At 33.4% G+C, this 22,739-nt stretch overlaps 1 protein-coding gene and 1 non-coding gene across 5 annotated transcripts; both read left to right on the top strand.

Moving 5' to 3' along the window:
- The first annotated feature begins 2,189 nt into the window (after positions 1-2,189).
- Positions 2,190-22,454, top strand: LOC123221276 (multisubstrate pseudouridine synthase 7). 4 transcript variants are annotated; one of them, XR_006503247.1, is made up of 21 exons: positions 2,190-2,392; positions 2,999-3,077; positions 3,186-3,389; positions 3,635-3,849; positions 4,216-4,288; positions 4,537-4,593; positions 4,856-4,935; positions 5,021-5,083; positions 5,190-5,277; positions 5,513-5,615; positions 5,726-5,829; positions 6,108-6,181; positions 6,567-6,631; positions 6,779-6,957; positions 7,687-7,754; positions 7,848-7,908; positions 20,367-20,404; positions 20,509-20,577; positions 20,672-21,023; positions 21,138-21,237; positions 22,048-22,454. XR_006503247.1 is itself a non-coding variant. In XM_044644074.1 (20 exons), exons 1-20 carry the CDS (start codon positions 2,211-2,213, stop codon positions 21,165-21,167), a joined length of 2,184 nt encoding a protein of 727 aa, XP_044500009.1. In that variant the 5' UTR covers positions 2,190-2,210; the 3' UTR covers positions 21,168-21,427. The 4 variants fall into 4 exon arrangements, 1 of the variants encoding a protein (XP_044500009.1); XR_006503245.1 differs by lacking the exon at positions 22,048-22,454 and adding an exon at positions 21,551-21,841; XR_006503246.1 differs by lacking the exon at positions 22,048-22,454 and adding an exon at positions 21,551-21,841 and having other exon boundaries at positions 21,138-21,248.
- On the top strand, positions 16,958-17,064 carry LOC123222219. Its single transcript, XR_006503543.1, has one exon. It is a non-coding gene; the product is annotated as a small nucleolar RNA R71 (small nucleolar RNA).
- Positions 22,455-22,739: the final 285 nt, after the last annotated feature.

The raw sequence follows: 22,739 nt of genomic DNA, 5'->3' as shown, positions 1-22,739 counted from the left end.
CCAAATCAAATTTCCCACCCAAGGTTTAATGAAATGCAGTACCCCTTAGGTTTGAAAATACCATACGCTTATCCGTTAATTGAATTTGTTTGAAAAACACTAAAATTTTTTATAAAAATTATTGAATTGGCAAAATAATTTCAAGTTATACCATACTTTACTCCAAAATTTTCATTAAATAATTTTTTATTCCTAATTTATATTTATTTTAATAAAAAATTGTTCATATAAATAGGGTTGGATTCAAGCCGAGCCGAGCTCGGGCTCGGCTCGGTTTTTTTTATGGCCGGCTCGAGTTCGGCTCGGGCTCGACTCGAATTTGGCTCGACTTGTTTACGGCTCAGCTCGTTTTTCATATCAAAACGGCATCATTTTGTATATATATATAAATCAAAACGACATCGTTTTGTATAAAATATTAAAAAAAAAATCAACCGAGCCAACCAGAGCCAGCTCGAGCTTGATTGAGCCGAGCAGAGCCCGGCTCGTTTCGAGCTCGAGCCGAGCTCGAACTCGAGCTGGCTCGGTTCGAATCCAGCCTTACATATAAATATAAAAATAGGTATTGATAAAAGTGTTCATATAAATTTATTATATATATACATAGATTCAAAAACGAACTATCATTTTTTAAGATATTAAGAATGTTGATAAAATATTTTAGAGTTTTTGAAAATTAAAAAAAAAATTGAAGGTTTTTCTAAATATTAAAATCTTAATATCTCTCCAATAGTTTAAAAAATGATCATTACACCTCTAATGAAATAAATAGAACGTAACAAATTAAAAATATAAATATTAATTTACAAACTATTAAGACTATAAATACATCTTCAAAGGTGAATACAATAATTTTTAAAACAATATAAAAGAATAATAAACTATGTATACATATTTTAAGTACACAAATATATACATACTCAATGTGTATCATCATATAATTGAATAATTTTATAACATGTAAGAAATGAATACGTGTAATATTACTTTATGTAAGAAATATCTATTTATTTATAACAAGTTTTAAAAAATTCTATAATGTTATTGATATTTCAATTTAACAAATATGTTATTATAATATTTTAAACCTATGAAACAAAATAATAGTTACTTACACCCATATTATACACATATATGTACCATTAAGGAGGCAGAAGGTAAATAAACACTTTTATTTATTAAATAATTGTTGACATTAATTTTAAAACGTATTGTATTTTTTGAGTATAACCTAACAGTTTCGGCCAACCCTCTTCTTACTTCTTGCGTTTTCTATCCAAAACTTAGAATCGAATCGAATCTATGAGTTTCAACCAAAAAATGTGTGTTTAGTATATAAACATTAGATTTGAATCTAACTTTTAAAGTCAATGTACAAATCAACAATAACCTACCATCCTTATATACTTAATCAACATTTACAAAGAAAACAACACTACATCTTCAACACTATAACAAATTACGAGTAAAAAAATATTACACACCTTAAATTATGAAACACATTAATGGAGTGAAGTTGGAGGGATCAACTGAAAACGAAGAAAATGAAATATGTATAAAGATTAAGTATTGATAAAAATAAGGTTTTGCTTCGATTCAAAGTATCTCATTAAATTAGTTGAAATTAGAAATGTGTTATTTGTTGAGAGAGAAAGCTAAGAGTGTTTTTCAATTTGAGAATAATGTCATTTAATATAATTTCCTAAAATTGACAAGTTTAATCGATTTTTCACAACTTGAGGATTCTTTTGATGTATTTGTAAGTACATGGGCTTACAAATGTTTAAAACACCAAAGATGTTTTTAATTTTTCATCATGTAAATGGTGGTTTGATAATTCAAGGGTCCTTTGATATAGTAGTGAGGAAATAGCCTTATAAATATTTGATAAAGTGAGGGTGTTTTTATTTTATTTTTTAATAATAGGGCTTAATAAATATTTGGCAGATCAAGGGTGCTTTATAAAATTGGTAATTCAATGGGCTTAATTGATATTTGAGAATTCAGGATGCCTTTGACACATTGGTAAGTAAATGCTTTTAATATTTTAATAAGATTTGACAAATTATCTACTCTTTTGATAGTTCGTCAAAGTAACGAGCCTTCAATGATATTTAACATATGAACACTGACTACCATTTAGGTGGCTGTGTTTTACAGGGATATATGTGAAATTTACCTGAATTAAAATGACAAGGTCGTAAAGTTTAATGGGGAGAAACCCTGTATCGGTGTCATTCTCTGCTCTAAAACCTTACTCGCTCTGCAACTGTCCGAGAGTTTTCAACAAAACCCTAACAACACCAAAAATGAAAACCCTAGACGAATCTGACGTGGGAATCTTCTGCTTCATCTCCGACCTTCCTGGTTTTCGTGGCATCCTCAAACAAAGGTCTTCACCGTCTCTGTCACGCACACATTGCTTGTCTGCATTTATAATAAGTGAATAATTGGGTCATATCTTAAAATTTTCAGTATTTACTATCTGGATATATTAGTTTGGGAAAGAGATTCAAAGAAATGAACGTCGTTATGCTGTATGGAGGAGTGTAATAAACATAAATAAGTCGAATTAAAATAGAATACGTGGTAGTGGCTTCCTTGTCAGTTCTTACTGCTGAGTTTATATAATTGCAGTGTGACTTATTGAATTATATCTTCCTGACATGCTGGTTTTATCATAAATGAAGAGTTTGTTGTGGATTATGATGAGGGAAAAGTTTATTGATCTCCTTTTAGATTAGATTAAAATATAGACTAGCCTCGTTAATTTCATAAAGCTCTTAAATATTTAACATGGTCACAGCTTTCTCCTGAACTTGTCAGAGGCCTCCTTGAAGCTTAAAAAGTTTTATCAGAGAATTCCTTCGAGGGTTGGTCTCTGTTTACCAAACAAGACAGCTCTACCTATCAAAAAGTCAAACTCCCAGGAGTTGAAGAATTCATCCCCAGAACTAGGCAATTTCTAATTTTGGTTTTATTTTTAAATTTTTTGTAGGTATTCTGACTTTATTGTCAATGAGGTAGATACTGAAGGAAATGTTGTTCATTTGACCTGTTTAGATGCACCTCCAGAGGTAATCAAACTTCATATTAATTTTTCTGTCAATTCGTTTTATCTTATATATACATGTGTATTTGCTGTTGTATATGGGAATGATGGTCCGATTTTGTTGTCCATTCAGGCTGTGGTGGAGCATAAGGAAGTAAAGAGATCAGATCAACTGAATAAAAGTTATGCTTCTGAAATCGAATTGTTCAGATCACTTGCAGGTGATTCTGATGCAGATTGTTTGGAACATCTGATTAATCAAATTACTTCTGGCAATGATAAAGACAGCATTTCGCCCATAGTTCTTTCTGCTAATTCAGATAAATGTCATCGAACGGTTAGTTTATGAGTTTCATCTCAGTTTGTTAGTGCATAGTATTGCATTGATGATGGTATGGTTTTGGTTTAGTTTATTGTGGTTCTCTGCCATTTCAAACTTTCATACTTACATCTTGAAAGAGATATCCAATATAGGGTTGATTCAATCTTTGGTTTCAGAGAGATGCACTTATCTTTAGTAACCTGATTTATTTTCACTCTCTGTTTTTGAATAGTTAATTAATAAACTTTTTGGATCTGCAGACAATACATAATTTCTTTAAGGAGAACTTCAAATTCCTAGTCACAGACACAATTGAAGGCCCTGATAATTCATCAAAATGTATACGCGTGAGATTAAATTCAGGAGGGAATACTGGCAGTGGTCGAAATTCTAAAAAACGGAAAGAGAGAGGTGAAAACCCTTTCGATAGCAGAGGTTCAGAAAATTGGCCTGAGCATCAAGGCAAATTCCTCAGGTGCTGGACAAACACGGTGGTTCATGCTGTCTATTTCATCGAGTCAAAGTTCATATATTATCCTTTTCTCATCAATACCTAAGTAGAAGGAACAGATTTCTATAATAGAAGAAACAGATCCTGCATGGTTTTTAATTGCTATTATTTGGCACCACAGACTAATAATTGACTATCAATTATTGCATGGGTAGCATGGAAACATTAGTTTGTATCTTTAAAGAAATTAGTGAAAAAATTTACTTAGGAGAAAGGATTATCTCTCTACATACCTTTTAAAGGATTAGTGAAAGTTTTCTATTTTCTATCTTTCATGGAGTGAAGTTCTTATCATACTTCAGCAGCATATTAAAGGAACTCTCACTTCAGGTTTCATCTATACAAAGAGAACAAGGATACTCAGGAGGCCTTGGGGCTGATAACTAAGATGCTTGGCGTCCAGGTATGTTTAGAATTACTTATTTTCTGCCCACCGGTGGGACTGTAAAAGGATGCCAAAGATGAAAATCATTTCTTCTATTGTTGTTGGTAAATTTTTTATGATAAGATTCTCTTTTTTCCCACTCTAAATGATTGATCTTCATGTTATAATTTTTCTCTTTTCACCTAGCTATTACTGATTTTCACCCCTTAATCATTATTATTGTTGGATGATAATTCTTTTAACTGTTTTTTTTTTTTGTTTGGCAGCCGAGATCATTTGGTTTTGCAGGTACAAAAGATAAGCGCTCAGTCTCAACACAAAGGGTGTGTAGTTCTAGGCTTTGCCCTCTTTCTGCTGGTTCTTTTTGGAATCTTAGATTTATCTATTTATTAAGATGAGAGATTTTTCACTCCAATTCAAAGTGAATCGTTCATTTTGTGAGTTTACGTGATTAAATTCTCAGAACCAGAAATACACATGATCTACTCTTTGTAAATGTTTCCTAGTAATAGAAGACAATAATGTGGTAATATGTTAGTTGAATCTCAAATTGGTACATCATACTGGTTCTTCTTGTCCTTCCAGGTAACTGTTTTCAAGCAGCATGCAAGTAGATTAGCTGCTTTGAATAAAAGGTTGATTGGCATCCAAGTTGGTGACTTTTGGTAAGATCAATGAGTCCTGGGTTCTTGGTTTTACAACAAAGTTAATTTCTGATGATCCATGAGTTTTGCCCGCATTATTTTCCAGTTATGTCAAGGAAGGTCTTCTTCTTGGGCAGCTCCAAGGAAATCGATTCACAGTCACATTACGGTGAGAGTTCTTTAGTGAAATATGAATTCCTTTTTTTATGTTCTCTTTTGCTATAATCATGGTAACTTTCTTTGCCGATGTCTAATGGTGTGTACTTTATCCTCAGAGGAGTTGTTGCAGATTCAGAAGATGTCATCAAGGCATCTGCTAACTCATTGGGAAGGCTTGGGTTCATCAACTACTTTGGTTTGCAAGTACTTGATCATCTGTCTCTCTTTCTTGCAATGTTTTACTTCATTTTGATGAATACTGTCATCATTTGAACTACGTCCATTTGGTCCAAACCTTTATAATTGCTTTAATATTATTATTTATTTGGAGTTGAAAAGATTTATATATTCTAGGGATCTTATTCTGTCATGTGTGCATGTCTGTGTTAATTTGAATGTTTCATGGCTCTTTAAACTCTACTTATCCAATTTTTCTCAGCGTTTTGGTAGTGGTTCTGTGCCAACTCAACTTATTGGAGCCACATTACTTAAAGGAGAGTGGAAAGCTGCTGTAAGCATGATTCTTGATCCAAGAGAAGGAGATATCCTTTTTATTGTTTTAAAATCTTGCTAGGAGAAGGTTTCATATGCTTGAATTCCTTGTCTTTTGAAAAATCATTTGCTGTGTTCTTGACTTTATATTTTTAATTACAAAGAAGTGAGATAAGCAAGGCAAGACAATATTATAAGGAAACTGATGACATTGATGGGACCCTAAGAAAACTACCTCGCCATTTAGTTGCTGAAAGGGCTATTGTAAGTTTTTGACTCTGGTAGCTTTTGCATACTTGTCTTTTGGTGTATGCTAAGTGCTAATATGTACTGCTTGCATAAGTTCTTGTGAGAATTAATTTTTTAATTTCCAATTTCTTTCAGAAACTAGTGTTTTGCTCTTTATTTTCCACCTTTGTACTAGTTTCTGTTGATCTCATCCTTATGTCATTTCTGATCTTCATATTTTCAGTTTTTACTTCCGAAGTTCAATTTTTTACCTGTCTGCTTTGATTAACATCAACCTTTTTCCTTTTTTACAGCTGCAGTGTTTGAAGAAATGTCCTGGGAATTACTTGCAGGCCCTGAAGGCTATACCTAGGACTTTGAGAATGATGTGAGTGAATTACTCAGATACATAATTTCATACACTTGATCTGTGAAAAAGCTTGCCTCAGGATAAAAAATTAGTGAAGTATTCTAACCTGAACAGTATAATGTATCTTTGAGATGCCTCTTTGGTACATCACCGAAAAATTATGAGTCACTTGAAGTATATGCTAAGTTACTAGATACCTTATAGCCCTACGTTGTAGGGATATGCTTATCTCACATAATTGTGTTAGAATTTTAATTGACATTGTTGAGCCAATATTTGAATTTAGAGACACATAGGGCAATCATTAGAACTCAGAGCAGTTACATACGTGCTTGCGTTTAATCAAACAAGAGCAAGATGAGTTACCTTTTAATAAATTTCTAATCGCTGCTCTATTGTCTAGGTATGTACATAGTTATCAAAGCTACTTGTGGAACCATGCAGCAAGTATGAGAGTGAAAAAATACGGTATGCCTCTTTTGTTTTTACAAACCTAAATTTCCTCAAGCATTCTGAGCAGATGACTGCATCTTCTGTTGTAATGGTTATTGTCAAAGGTTTATCGTGTTGTTTGGAAGTGACATCTGAATGCTGTTATGTAATTTTACTATACAGGAACTGAGCAAGTTGTGGTGGGAGACTTAGTATATTCTAAAGGAGATAATACTGAGAAAGAGATGACGTTTGTTAATTCTGAATCTGAGGATGAAAATAGTAATGACGAAGATGATTGTGGTCGATTAGATGAGGTCTCAGCTACAGATCTTCCTGTAGGAACAAATAATCTTGTTAAGGTCAGGTCTATATCATACTCATTGCTTTAAGTTTCGTAATTCTGATGTAGAACCAGTGTCATAGGGTGTACGTAGACCAAGTAGAAGAGAAAATTCAATACAGGTTTTTCTTTTGGGGGGGTGGTGCATCTGCACAAATCTGATCAGCAGCCTATATTCATTATCATCCCTTGTGGCAATTTGCTGTTTCACATGCCATTTATGTATGATATACTTTAAGGTATTCTTTCAAATGGGGGATACTATGTAGAAGAGAATAGGACATATCTCTCTTTATTGTAATTTATTTGAATGAAGTAAAATGGAAAATAATTCCATTATTTGTTACACTGTTGGTGATTCACTCATTAGTCCCAATTAAAAACCTGTAATCAGTTAGTGAGAATTTTGGAGGCATCTGGTTTTAGTTAAATGAATTGTTGCTGTGGAATTTTCCTAGGTACAAATCATGAGCTAGATTTGATATATTTGATCTAATTTATGTTATTTTGGCATGACAAAATCCTTGTAGTTTAACAAATGGACAAGGGGTAGCTTGATATGATAATAAAATTCTAGTTTACCAGTTTATGTTAACAGTGGAATCATATGACATAAATGTAGAAGGAAATACTTGGTTTACATTTAACTTCTGCTCCATGATGGTATAGTGATGTTTCTGTCATCTATCATGCAGATTTTTTCTTAATTATTTTAATTTAAGAATGATAGCTTCTTGTGATGTTTCAGACTGTAACTGCAGAAGATGTCCATAGTGGAAAATATACTATTGGTGATATCATCCTTCCTATGCCTGGGTAGACATATATTATGTACTCCATTTTGCTCTTTTTCAATTATGAAAAAATGTTTTCTTTCTTATTCAACACAATCATTTTCTTGTTTGGCAGTTCCCGGGTGATATATCCCATTAATGATGTTGCTGAAGTTTATCATAATCTGGCAAAGAAGGTATAGTGTATTCTAGATGCTTCTGAGGCCTTTATGGTGCTGTTTCTTTTATATTTTCTATTTCCTTTTTTTTTAAAATCTTGGTGGAGTAGTATTTTTACACAACTCAGAGAGAGAGGTCTAAAATCTAGTGAGCATATTGGGTTTAAAAGCAAAACCATAGGGACGTACTTAGGGGCAAGCAAAAGAATTGGGTGGAGTCGGAACCATCAGGTACTTGGTGTTTCGATTCTAGTTCCTATCTGAAATCAATTTCAACAAGGTCGGTTTCGATCTTGAATTTTACAGAAGCGATACTATATCAATAGGTTCCAATTCTGCCATTTTAAGAATCAAAATTGACCTGAGAACCAAATTTAGGGTATCTGATCAAATGCTTAACTAGGTGCCTGTTGTCAATGACTCGCAGGTATATGAATTAATCAAGTAATATAGAAAAATGTCGGTCCTACAGGGATTGATTGTCGAGTACTAGTTCGTTTTGTAATTTAAATTTACTAGAGAAATAAAATGCTATGAATGAAAATTAAATTAAAATTAATTAAAATGCAAACTAACTAAGTCAAAATTAATAAAGGGAAATAAACATTTAACAAATTAAAAGTGAAATACCAATATAAAGAAGTCCAGAGTTTATGATTTCACTATCAATTACTCAAAAATCAGTAACGAATCCAATTAAAATCAATGATAAGATGGATTGTTGATAGTTGATTATCCTATTTAATCCAATTCTTCTCAAGATTAATTAGATGTGTTAAGATTAAAAATTTAACTACTTTCGTGGTATGATGTTAATTAAAACCTATTAATTTTTATGACAATCAATTTACCCACAAAAGATTTATATTTATCTCTAAATAAAACCTTAGGTTTAGCAAATGCACGAACTAATTGGGTATATATTTCTTAATATCACACTCCAATCAACAAACAAGCATGGTATTGGGCTTAACACCAAGCAAACAGTTAAAATCACAATTACTAAATCAAACATTTATCATCATTAATTAAAAATCAAAACCCATTATAAAATCTTTGAGAATTTATAGATTCATCATAAACCCTAGCAAGAGAAATTAGCTATTCATGACTATAAAGTTCAAATTATAAGATAAAGTTAAAAAGACATTTTGAATCAGTAAAAAAAGATAATAAGAATGATAGAAAAAACTCTAAGGTTTTCAAATCTTTATTTTTTGGGTTTTCTATCTTTAATCTTGGATCTCTCTCTCTTTAAAAATCGTTTGGGCTGCCGAATTTTGGTGATAGGGAAGTGGAAAAGACATGTAACTTTTTTTTTATACGTATCACTTACCCTATTTTCTGTTTTTTTTTTTAAATATTATTTATGCTAGTAATTATGGACACCAATTATGACCGTAAGACTGTCTATAGTTGTCCTTTTTCTCCTGATATAGAGTTTTCTTGTTTGCTTCTTTAAGTTTCCATTTTCGCTCTGAAAGGGTTTGAATGTCTCCAAAGCATCTAAAAATATAATTCGAAGTGTAACATAAGATCAAATCATCAAAATTAAATAAAACTTAAAGAATTTAACAAAATGGATCAAAATTTATTTTAAAAACATACTATTATAACCTTATTTGTGTTTATTTCATACGCACATCAAACCCCCCCAAACTTAAGAATTTGCTTGTCTCAAAGCAAAAAGAAACATAGGTGAAATCGAAGGGAAAAATAGAAGAACCAATAGGGTTTAGGTAATTGAGTTCTTAAAATGACCTTGTGCAATCGAAAAGCAAAACTTGTTCTTCAAAAGCCCTAAGTGCAAGAAGCACTCTATCTCGGAGTATACTATTAATGAGAGAAGTGGAAATCTACATGATTACAAAATAGAAATTAAGGAAGAAATATTAATATAAATTGCACTAATAATATGTGAAGAGATTTTTTTTTCACATAAATTTTTTTCTTTGTCATATTTTTTCTTCATTTTCATTTTTATTTCCAGATTTCTCTCCTTTTTTTTTTTACATTTTTCATTTTTTTTACGAGTGTATAAATATATATATTTCTTTCAAAAATCCTCTAAACTCATTTATTTGTACATGAGACATATAAAGTGATAATATTATGATTTTTTCATTTTTCTTCATTTTCCCTTTTTAGTTGATCCAAGAATCTCATACAAATCTGCTCATTTCATCAATAATATAACTCATGTAAAAGGTATGTTTAATATATTTATTAACTAGGTGAGTGATTAAGGGTTAAAACAAAGAAAATGTAAAAGGTTGTAAATAAAACCCCTAAGAAATGACTCAAAGGGCTAACAAAAGATTAAACATTTATTAAGGTTAGTTAAAAGAATAGGACATTTTTGGATATACAAAGAATCAAACAAATGCCTATATCATATCCCTTATCAATGCATGCAACTTTTTATTTCGCTTCGAAAGATTGAGTGATAAGTTCTAGGACTCATAAGACACTAGAAAATATATCTAAGCATGGATAAACTCTCTCTAAGTAAACATACATAATTTCGAAATAACGACCCATGCATAGCAAACTCTAAACAACTAATGTAACAACTGTAACTTTATAACCAATCATGAATGTATCAACACTTTTTGTCCTTTATGAACAAAAAATGGGTTCAATTGCTAAAGGTGCTTTGATCATTCAAATCACCTGAAAATATCTTCACAATTGTATCTTTTAAGGTACTAAAAAGTGAATTTACAAAATTTAGTCCAAAGTCAAAGAAGACATAAACAAATGTGGGCTTAATTAAAACTAGTATGTACATAATTGCAACATACAACCAAATAAAAAGAAACTGAAAATAGAATTGCATGAAAATTTAAATGAAATGTGAACAAAACTTTATGAAATGAAATTTGAAATCTAAAAGCAAAACTGAAGATCTAAAACAAACATTGTCCTCAATGTTTATTCATAATGTAATAAAGAAAATAAAACCAAGTATGGACAAGAAAAGAAGAAAAAGAGAAAAAACTCTTTGGTTCCATATAAGCGCATGTGAAGAAATTAGATGAAGATGCAAATATTGTCTTGAAATTATGAGTAAATATGAACAAAATTGCATCATCTCGCAAAAGAGGTCTAAAAGAATCATATCTAGCTAGTGGAAAAGGAAAAATAATAATATTATCTACAATTATTGATCCACAGACTCAATAATCTCTATCATCAAAATATTAAATAATGAGCAAATCAGTAACAATTTTTCAATAAACTTAACATTTCAATTATAATAACCTGTACATCAAAATTTTTACCAAATCTTTACATCAATAAACTACATGTAAAACAACAAATTGAGCGTCAAATCATCATTAAACCATGAAAGCATCACATTGAATCAACATAAAGAGCTCACATGAATCCAATCGCATGTTAAATTAATTGTGACAAAAAATCATATGGTCAAAATTTTTAATCTGTCAACATTGATACAGTTATCAAAATATGATCTAATCAAATGAATTAGTTTATTAAAACATGATTGCATATATCAAAACATAATGGAAGTCAGTTTAAAATAGTAAGTAAACGTTAGAACAAATGAGAGAATTGTCATGTTTAGCGGTCGGATTATGAATTGGATGTGGAGGAGCTCTAGTTAAGTGAAAAAGGAGAGGGAGTGAATCCTTGGTGTTGGAAATAGACTTTCAACATATTGCTAAGTTTTTTCATTTTATTTTGGAGCTTAAGTTGTCGCTTTTCTATATTTTGCAATTTTACCCTCATGTTGTAGCATCTGGGTGCTACTTCTGTGACTGGAACCTTTGTCTCTTCCCCCGTTTGGTCTTGAGTTGGGTTTTCGCCTGTTAAAACATAAGAACCATTTGCAATTTTTCGATAAATACTTATTTTTCTAAGCATTTTAAGGTTGATAAGTTCTTAACTTACTATTGGTTCATACTCATGATGTAACACACTAAAGGCCCCAACAACAATAGCTATTGCTGTTATAAAACCCCCATAAGCAATGTTTCCCTTTCTTTTTTTTTCATCCAAATCCAAAACTGTATAATCTTTGTCCTAAAAAGGCTCCACCATTAATTTTTGTGTCATTAATTAAATAATGAAGCAGGAACAAATCAGTTTTAGTAACAATGCCATCATTATTGTCCTTTTCGGATAAATATTTTTCATAATAAATCTATGTAGAATCCTACGGAAGGGATTGCTCAATTTGAATATTTTATCTAAGGGTGATTTGTGGAAGGTATGGTTTGTCAAATTGTGTCACATATCTTCATAATTAAAATTGCCTGTATGGCGGGGTGTTTCCCCATCATTTGAGAAGCCAAAAACTGTATTTATATTGCTAGAGGCTAAAGGGTAATGTTTATTATTACACTTAAAACTCATTTACCCATAGGTTGCACAAGTAGGATCATCAATAAAGTAGTAAGAACTTAGAAATTTTAGAGTAAGCTCTTTATGGGTATGGTGATAAAGTTGGTAAAATTTATTACAACCTATCCGAAGCATGATTTTATGGATGTCATCATATAAATACAAAGTTTCTAAGGTATGACAATGTAAATACATTATTGGGATAATTTTTTTAGGTATAAGCTTTTCATACCTGCCGATTTGATCAGTGTCAAAAAATTACAAAATTCAGGGAAGAGTAGCAAAGGTCTAGAGCTTGCTCGGGATGCCTATGAAGTACGCTTCATTGCTACAAGGAGTGATTTGCGTTCTTGTTGCTTCTTTTTGGACTTTAATGAGCTTTTAGGTATCTTTGGATCTGGACAAGGAGACGACGGTGTCGCTAGTCGTCGGAGAGAAAGGTAGTGGTGCTTCGGAAGAAGACTTGGTCGGACGTTCGTATAACCTCTTATTGTTGGGAATGTATTTAATCCAACCCATTTGAGTTATAGCCTCCATAAAAGGAACATTGAGGTATATCTGCTTGAAAATATCCAAAAACTTTCTAAACTGTTGGTCACCTTTGCCTTTTGGAACCTTTGAGGAAAAGACAAAGGTGTTGTATGTGTTTTGGATGACACTTGCTTTTCAGGGGTTTTTTGGGCATTTTCCTCAACCGTTTTCTTCAATGGATCTTCTTCACTGGACTTTTCAACTTCCTCTTGCTTACCCTCGTCATCAGTCTCATTTTCAACCTTGCCTACAGGTTCACCCAATTGTTTACCACTCTTGGTGACAATTATCTTACAATGCTCCCTTGGATTTTGAGGTTAACTAGGTAGCTTTTCCATTTCCCTAGAATTGAAAGTACTTGTTTGTTGACCTAATTGTACCTCAAGCATCTTATTATGTGTGGTTAATTGATCAACCTTGGCAGTGAATTGTTTAATTGTTTCATCTTGCATATCGGCCTTTTGTTTTTGGGCAAAAATGAAATTCTTCATCATTAATTCCAGATTTTATTTTTGCTCTTAAGGAGGTTGAAGATGATATAGAGGTTGAGGGTTAGTGTTTTTAGGTTGGGACCTTGGAGGTGGCTACCTAAAATTTTGGTTTGGGTTGAAGTATTGGCTTTGTTTGACCATAAGAAGTTTAGTTGATTCTTCCAACTTGGCTTATATGTATATGAGTAAGGATTATCCTGTCTCCTTTGGTTGTAGTTGAGAAATCCTAGTGCCTATTTTACCTCTACCATCTTAGCGTTGTGCTCCTGTGGTGTGCTCGACAATAGCCTTTGTTGTCTTTCTTTTTGCTCTTATTCTTCATAGAGCAACATTCAAGTCGCCTACAGGCCACGTGTCAACCCCATCTCCACACACTACAACACGTGTTGGCTCCTTCACTCAAATTCAGCTACACGTCAACCCTTCTATTCTTCCTTTGCACAGTGCCAACATCTCCCCACACTGCAACCCCACTTTTTCACTATTTTTCCCACACTGCAGTAAAAAGAGGATGCGTCAGCTTTTCATTTCTTCACTGCACAACACGCGTTAGCGTTCCAGTTCTTCATTACTTCTTCATTCCTTTCCAGTGATGCGTCAGTCTCTCACACAATCACCCACTTAATCTCATACGATGCCACACCACCTGTTTCCTCTAACCAGTGCATGCGACCTTCAATTTTTCTCTCACAAACTAGTCACGTCAAAACTATATACATCAAACTCCAGTTTTTCTCTACATTCTTCCAAAATAGTTCCAATTGCTCCAACCGGTATGAAACGAATTTTTCATTCTAAAATGGGTTATATTTAATGCATTCCCAACAGGAAGAGGCCATACGAATGTCCAACCAAGACTTCTTTTGAAGCATCGCCACCCTTTTCTCCGACGGCCAGTGACAATGACATCGTCGTCTCTTTGTCCAATTCTGACGACCCCTAGAGGCTCATCAAAGCCCAAAAAGAAACAACAGGAATGCAAGTCGCACCCTGCAGCAGTGAAGTGTACTCCACGAGCATCCTGGACAAGCTTCGGACCTTTACTACTCTTCTCCTGAACTTTGCAATTTTCTAACACTGATCAAATGGATAGGTATGAAAAGTTGTTATCTTAAAAAATTATCCCAACAATGTATTTAGATCATCATACCCTAAAAACTTTGAATTTATATGATGACTAGGGCTGGATTCGAACCAAGTCCGTTCGAGGTTGAGCTCAAGCTCGGCTCGAACGAGTCAGAAATGAGCCAGCCCTAACCGAGCTCTCGCTTGAGCTACTCGCTTGATTTTTCAATTAAAAATTTTGATACAAAACGATGTCGTTTTGACCAATATGTATTAAAACATCGTTTTAATAACCAAAAACGAGTCGAATCGAATTCGAACCGAGTTCGAGCTTGACTTTAACGAGCTCGAGCTCAACTATATGTGAACAGAGCCGAGCTCGAGCTTGGCTTGACTCGGTTCGAATCCAACCCTAATAATATCCATGAAATCATGCGTAGGGTAGGTTGGGATAAATTTAACCAACTTCATCACCATACCCATAAAGAGCTTACTCAAGAATTTCTAAGTTTTTACCACTTTGTTAATGATTCTACTAGTGCAGCCTATGGGTTAATGAGTTTCAAGTTTACTAATAAACATTACGATTTAACCCTTAGCGATATAAATGTAGTTTTTGGTTTCCCAAATGATGGGGTAACATCCCGCTATATGAGTAACTTTAATTGTGAAGATGTGTGACACAATTTGACAAACCATATCTTCCACAAATCACCCTTGGATAAAATATTCAAATTGAGCAGTCTCTTCGATATGATTCTACATGAATTTATTGTGAAAAACATTTATACAAGAGGGGACAATGATGATATCGTTACTAAAATTGATTTATTCTTGTTTCATTGTTTAATTAGTGACACAAAAATTAATGGTAGAACCTTTTTACGACAAAGATTCAAATATACAACCTTGGATGAAAAAAATAGAAAATGAAACATTACTTGTGGGGGTTTTATAACAGCGACAATTATCGCTGTTGGGCCTTTAGTGTGTCACAGCATAAGTATAAACCAATAATAGGTGAAAAATTTATTAGCTTTGAAATGCTCAAAAAAATAGGTATTTTTCGAAAAATTGTAAATGATTCTTATGTTTTAATAGGCGAAAACTCAACTTAAGACCAAATGAGGGAAGAGGCAAAGGTTCCAGTCACGGAGGAAGCACCTAAAAGCTCCAACACGAGAGTAAGATTGCAAAATATAGAAAAACAACTCAAGCTCCAAAAGAAAATGAAAAAAATCAATAGCATGTTGAAAGCCTATTTCCAGTACTAAGGTTTCACTCCCTCTCCTTCTTTACTTGACCAGAGTTTCTCCACATCCAATTCAGAATCCGATTGCTAGATATAACGATTCTCTCACTTGTTCTAACGTTTACTTACTATTTTGAACCGACTTTCATTATGTTTTGATATATGTAGTCATATTTTGATGAACTGATTCATTTGATTAAGTCATATATCGATGTTGACAGAGTGGGTATTTTGACCGTATAATTTTTTTTGTCACAATTGATTTAATATGTGGTTGGATGCATGTGAGCTATTTATGTTAATTCAATGTGATGCTTTTGTGGTTTAATGATGATTCGATGCTCAATTTGTTGGTTTACATGTGATTTATTGATGTAGAGATTTGGTGAAAATTTTGATGTACGGGTTGTTATAATTGAAATGTTAAGCTTATTGAAAAATTGTTGCTAATTTGCTCATTATTTGATATTTTGATGATGAAGATTATTGAGTCTGTGAATCATAATTGTAGATAATGTTGTTACCTTTTCCTTTCCATTAGTTAAATATGATTATTTTGGACCTCTTTTGCGAGATGGTGCAGTTTTGTTCATATTTACTCATTCTAATTTCAACGACAATATTTGCATCCTCATCTAATTTCATCACATGAGCTTATATGGAAACAGAGAGTTTTTCTTCTTCTCTTGCCCATACTTGTTTATATTTTCTTTATTACGTTCTAAATAAACATGAGGACAATGTTTGTCTTAAGTGTGGGGGCGAATCTTTAGTTTCGAGTCTTTTGTTTTCGGGCAAGAATGAAATTCTCCATCATCAATTCCAAATTTGATTTTTGCTCTCGAGGAGGTTGAGGGTCAGTGTTTCTAGTTTGGAACCCTGGAGGTGGCTACCTAAAATTCTGGATTGGGTTGGAAGTATTGGCTTGGTTTGACAATGAGAAGTTTGGGTGGTTTCTCTAACCTGGGTTATATTTATTTGAGTAAGGATTACCCTGCCCCTTTTGGTTGTAGTTGAGAAAATTCATTTACTCATTTGTAAGCTCATGTGCATAGTGGGTACCCAAATGGCATTCGAAGCTTGCATGATCTCCTCTTCAATTCTCACAACTAAAAGTTCTTACAACCTTCATATCTAATCTTTCCAAATTCTTTGTCAGTGCATCCAACTTAGCATTCACTCAACCAAATTCTTTGACTAGCTTTATCATTAGACCATCGACAACTGTTGGAACCCATTTCTTCAATCAAGTGCAAAGCCGTATCAAATGTTTTACTCGTTAGTAGCTGCATGCAAAATGCTTTTCAACGAGTAAGAAAGACCATTATAGAAAGTTTAAACAACTAGCCAGTCAGGCTAACCATGATGGAGACACTGTCTTTGTAAATCTTTAAACCTTTCCCAAGCTTCATATAAGGACTCGTCATCCCTTTGGTAAAAAGTGGCGATTTCGTTTCTCAATTTAATAGTTTTACCAGGTGGAAAATATTTTGCAAGGAAAGCTTGAGAAAGTGTCTGCCAAGTAGTGAATGCACCAGGTGCCCTAGAATCCAACCAAGTAGTTGCACTATCCTTTAATGAAAATGGAAGTAGCCTCAATTTAATTGCATCTTCAGGAACCCCATTCGTCTTGAAGGTGTTACATATCTGAGAGAAATGTGACAAGTGGACATGTGGATCCTCATTTTCTAACCCTCCAAATTGATTTTGTTGTACCATCTAAACAATGGAAAGTTTGATCTCAAAATTGTTGGCAATCATAGCAGGCCTCACAACACTAGAATAACCATCATGTGCAGTTGGTACAACATAATCATGAAGAGCCTGCTGATTGTTGATGTTATCTTTTATGACAACTCTTTGTCTTGCTCGTCTTTCTCTTCTACGTCTTCTAAAGATTCTCTCGATTTCTGGGTCAAAATCCAATAATTCTAGATTTTGAGATCTAGTCATAAATCAATAAAGTACCTACAAGGAAAGAACAAAGACAATAGGAAATAGAACAAAAATTAAATAAAATAAAGCTCTAATCTAGCCAAACTACAAATTATATTAATATCAACAAAGCACCAATCACCAGCAATGACGTCAAAAATTTGTTGTCAATGAGTCGCAAGTATACAAGTCAATCAAGTAATATAGAAAGATGTTGGTCCTATAGGAATTGATTGTCGAGTACTAGTTCGTTTTGTAATTTAAATCAGCTACAAAAATAAAATGCTATGGATGAAAATTGAATTAAAATGAATTAAAATGCAAACTAACTAAGTCAAAATTAATAAAAGGGAAATAAACACCTAACCAATTAAAAGTGAAATATCAATATAAAGAAGCTTAGGGTTTATGATTTCACTATCAACTACTCAAAAATCAGTAACGAATCCAATTAATCAATGATAAGATGAATTGTTGATGGTTGATTATTCTATTTTATCCAATTCCTCTCTCAACGGTAATTAGATGTGTTAAGATTAAAAACTTACCTATTTTCGTAGTGTGATGTTAATCGAAACTCATTAATTTCTATAATAATCAATTTCCCCACAAAAGATTTATATTTATCTCTAAATAAAAACTTAGGTTTAGCAAAGACATGAACTAATTGGGTATGTATTTCTCAATATTACACTCCAATCTATAAACAAGCATGATATTGGGCCTTAACACCAAGTAAGAAATTAAAATCATAATTACTAAATCAAACATTTATTATCATTAATTAAAAATCGAAACCCATTACAAAATCTTTGAGAATTTATAGATTCATCATAAACCTTAACAAGAGAAATTAACTATTCATGACTATAAAGTTCAAACTACAAGATAAAGTTGAAGAAAAAGACATTTTGAATCAGTAAAAGAAGATGATAAGAGAGATAGGAAAAACTCTAAGGTTTTCAAATCTTGATTCTCTTGGGTCTTCTATTTTTAATCTTGGATCTTCACTCTTCTATTTGTTTCTTGGAGCAATCTCTCTCTAAAAATCCTTTGGGCTGTTGTATTTTGGTGATAAGGAAGTAGAGAAGACGTAACTTTCTTTTTATACTTGCCACTTAACCTTATTTTCTGTTTTTTTAAATATTATTTACACTCAGTAAGTATAGACATCAATTATGGCCATAATACTACTCATAATTGCCCTTTGCCTCTTGATATAGAGTCTTCTTATTTGTTTCTTTAAGCTTCTACTATTACTCTGAAAGGGCTTGAATGTCTCTAAAGCATCTAAAAATATAATTCAAAGTGCAAAATAAGATCAAATCATTAAAATTAAATAAAACTTAAAGAATTTGATAAAATAGACCAAAATTCACTTTAAAAACATGCTATTATAACATCAAACTGCCTTAACTGAAACTTTTTTAACAAAACGATGCTATTTTGTTATAATATATAAAAAACACCACAAAAAACCAATCGTTCCACTATGCCCTACACAAGATTTCTTGACTTTTCCATATATCCTAAACTCGGTTTCTTGATTTTCCCCTAAACTACTTCTGTCTTTCCCGTTTGCTTTTGCTCACCCTTAGTAAATATTATACTTAGGGCTGGATTCGAGCCGAGCCAGCTCGGGCTCGAGCTCGGCTCGGCTCGGCTCGGTTCGAGCCCGAAACGAGCCGGGCTCAGCTCGGCTCGATCGAGCTCGAGCCGAGCCCGAGCTGGCTCGGGTTGGCTCGGTATATTTTTTTAAAAATTTTTTTATACAAAACGGCGTCGTTTTGATTTTTATATATATACAAAACGGTGTCGTTTTGATATAAAAAACGAGCCGAGCCGAGCCGTTACCGAGCCGAACTCGAGCCGAGCCGAATTCGGCTCGAGTCGAGCTCGAGCCGAACTCGAGCCGGCCCTCAAAAAGCCGAGCCGAGCTCGGCTCGGCTCGAATCCAGCCCTAATTATACTTGTGACTTCCCAATGGCGATGCAACAGACAGACTTGTTACATACCTTGTGTTTCAAGTAATAGCTTACAAGCTCCTCGTCTGTGGGGTGAATTCGAAATCTGGGATCTAATGTTGCAGTTGTTGTTGCTGAGAGCAAGAACTTCACAACCCATTTGGAAATGGCAATGGAGGGTTAGGTTTGGTGTTGTGTTGGCTGAAATGGAAGGGATTGGAATTCATTGGTGGTGAAGGAATTGTAGTGTTAAGTGGTGCTTACGATTACAAGAATTTTTTTTTTTGTTTGCGTATTATGTTCAAAATTAGTGTGTAGAGTTGGGTTTGGTTGTCATTTCGATGGAAAAAATTGCATTGTGATGATCATTATGAATAGTATGGGGTACCTGGGAATCGGAATCAAAACCGATTGAGTAGGTTTAGATAGGAACCTATCCTCACAGATTTTGGTTCCGAATCTTAGGCATCGGTCGGTTTTGGCTCCAGTTTCAGTTCCCACTTTTAAAGTAGGTACTGAACCTTTTCACCCCTAGGCATAGTGAGTTGTCTTCAGGAAAAATTGCTAATTATGGTCTCACTGAAATAGAGGATTAAAACATGTGATATAGTTATCAAAAAGTATCATTTCACTTTAAACTCTAGAAATTCAGTTGTGAGGCTGCTTATCCATGCTTAAATAGATTTCTGGAGACAAACACAATCAGATGCATATGGATGCGCCTACATTTATTTTCTGGACACAAACAATATATTTTTGTTTGGAGGGTTTAATTTTCTTTATTCACCTACATTATCTAAAAGCTTTCTTTGATTCTTCTTTTTCCTTCCGTTCTACTGTTAGTTACTGTTTATTTGCATTGAGCAGGACGGGATCAGCTTGACAGAGCGTGTTCATAATGTCAAGTATGTTGTAATACACCCTTAACCTTGTCATTATCTCTTTTCTTGGTCATGCCTTTTAATGTAAACATTTCTGATTGGTATTATATGTATGCATATTTTTTAAGGGAATTTTCAATAATCAGTATGACTGGAAGTTACCGGCAGGTGTTTCAGAAGCCGTTGGATTTTGAATGGTATTGTGCCTCTTCTTCCCTCATTATTATTGCCTTCATTTTCTTCTCTTGATTTTTCTATGGCAAGTATTGGATCATATTTCTGTTGTCTCAGGGAGTTGCTGAAGTACACTGATTCCAGTAAACCATTAGCTGAGACAGATTTGGACAAAATTGCCAAAGCTAAACATCTGAACATTATAAAAGTAGAGGAACTGGTAGCTGGAGTTGAGAAAAAAGATCCATCTGATTGCATGGAACATTCAGAAAGCTTAGAAAATGTAGTAAAGCTTTCAACTGACGATAATGAAGCAGATTGCGGCGGAGAATTAAGTGTGCCACAAGGCAAATCGCTTAATGGCTCTGAATCTGAGGAACTCCAGACGGCACTGAAGTTGGGTTTTACTCTTCCCACTTCATGTTATGCGACAATGGCCATAAGAGAGCTTCTGAAAACATCAACATCTGTATGTGATTTCTCTTCATTTTGTTTGTCTTTTGGATCTTAATCTTCAAATCAAACATTTTCAATTAAACCCGTTCCATCTGTTTGCTTAACATCCACTTTCCTGTCTTTTCAGGTTGCATTCCACAAAACATTAAACCAGTGAGCAAATCACCTCTTGTTGCGATTTGGTATTGTAATCCATGAGAATCAAATATAAAGAGCAGGGAAATTAGGTAGTCTTCTTGTGCGTATTAATATTTTTACCTTGTAGATGAAGCTTATGGGTCTTTTTCTCCCCAAGTTTCCTATCTAGATACCCCAATAAATGTATAAATGCATTAACATTTGGTTCAGTAGCACAAATGTGAAAGATTATACTTTTCTTTTCCACATCAATCAATTGACAAACCAATATATTGGTTATTTGACTTTGTACATTCACCCATTTAATGAAGTTGGAGTCAATGAAGTTTACTTGTTGCAAATTTTATGTTCACATGCATGTAAAACATGTCGTCTTGTTTATGGAATTCTTTACACATCCAGGTGGCATGGAGATGTTACATTGCTGCATTGTTATTCGAATATGCCAGAGATTCATGGAGCCCCAGGACACAAATGACAATACCAAGAGGATCGTCACATCTAACAAACAATTTTGTCTTTGTCCTTTTGTTGTTACTTATTTTTATCTTTAAACTACTCTGAAGGATTATGATATGGTTATAAATTTAAATCTGTTTCTTTTTTTTCTCTGGGATTCATTTACTCCTACATAACTGCAGCTGTTTATGCAAGCGCTTAAGTTTATTATAAGTTGTTAATTCATGCTGTCAATATTTTGGTGTTTGATTTTTGAGTTAGAAGCCAGTAGTCTCTACTCTCTTAAGTTTATTTCAAACCATTCATTAATTATCATTTCACTAATTCATTATGCATGTGGAAACTACTGGTTCAGATTAGTACCAAATAAGAATGATAAGCTGCTTGAATTTTGGTGGCAGCCGCATCTTTAACTGCTTTGCTTATTCCACCTCTTGCAGGTTTAGGTGGCGCCACAAGTGAAGCCAAACTATTGTTAATTTGCTGATTTAGCAATTCCATTATGGCTTTTATTACAACTGAGTTTGTGATGATCAAGTCAAAAGATTTGGAGGTCTTATGAGAGTTCTCTTGCTTGATGATCTTCCAAAGCTCCATCTCTTCATACCGGGTGTTGTTAGTGGCACACTTTCTTTAAGAAAAACATCTTTCTTTTTGTCTTTCTCCTGATCCTTTCTTCCTAACAAGAAGTTTATCATCCATTTTTCTGCCTTTCCCATCTCTAATAGTATTTCTAGCAGCTAATTATTTGAATTGATTGTGCATGGAACTTTGGTCATGTCTAATCATGTCAACTCATGCATTCCTGTCTCAATACTATATTTTTGATATTATGTTTCTTCTTTTATTTTCTGACCTTTTCTGTCCAGTAGATTGGGATATTGGGAATATATATATATATATGTCTGGGCCTGCAAAAGCACTCTTTATTGAGCCACTAGTCACTTTTTGAACCATGACTGAGCAAAGATTCCTCTACCTTGTTGGAGTTTTCCCAACTGCTCCACTTAGTATTTTTTTTTTTTTTGTCTTCGGAATCGGAAGTAGAAGAGACTTTTTATTTTCTCCTGTTAATAAATTCTGTAGACATCCAAGCCTTTGCATTTGTTCAATTTAGTCCTTATTTTTCCTT

The sequence above is a fragment of the Mangifera indica genome, chromosome 7 (genome assembly GCF_011075055.1).
Source record: "Mangifera indica cultivar Alphonso chromosome 7, CATAS_Mindica_2.1, whole genome shotgun sequence".
In the NCBI taxonomy this organism is placed as follows: domain Eukaryota; kingdom Viridiplantae; phylum Streptophyta; class Magnoliopsida; order Sapindales; family Anacardiaceae; genus Mangifera; species Mangifera indica.
This window is presented reverse-complemented; position numbering and strand designations above follow the sequence as displayed.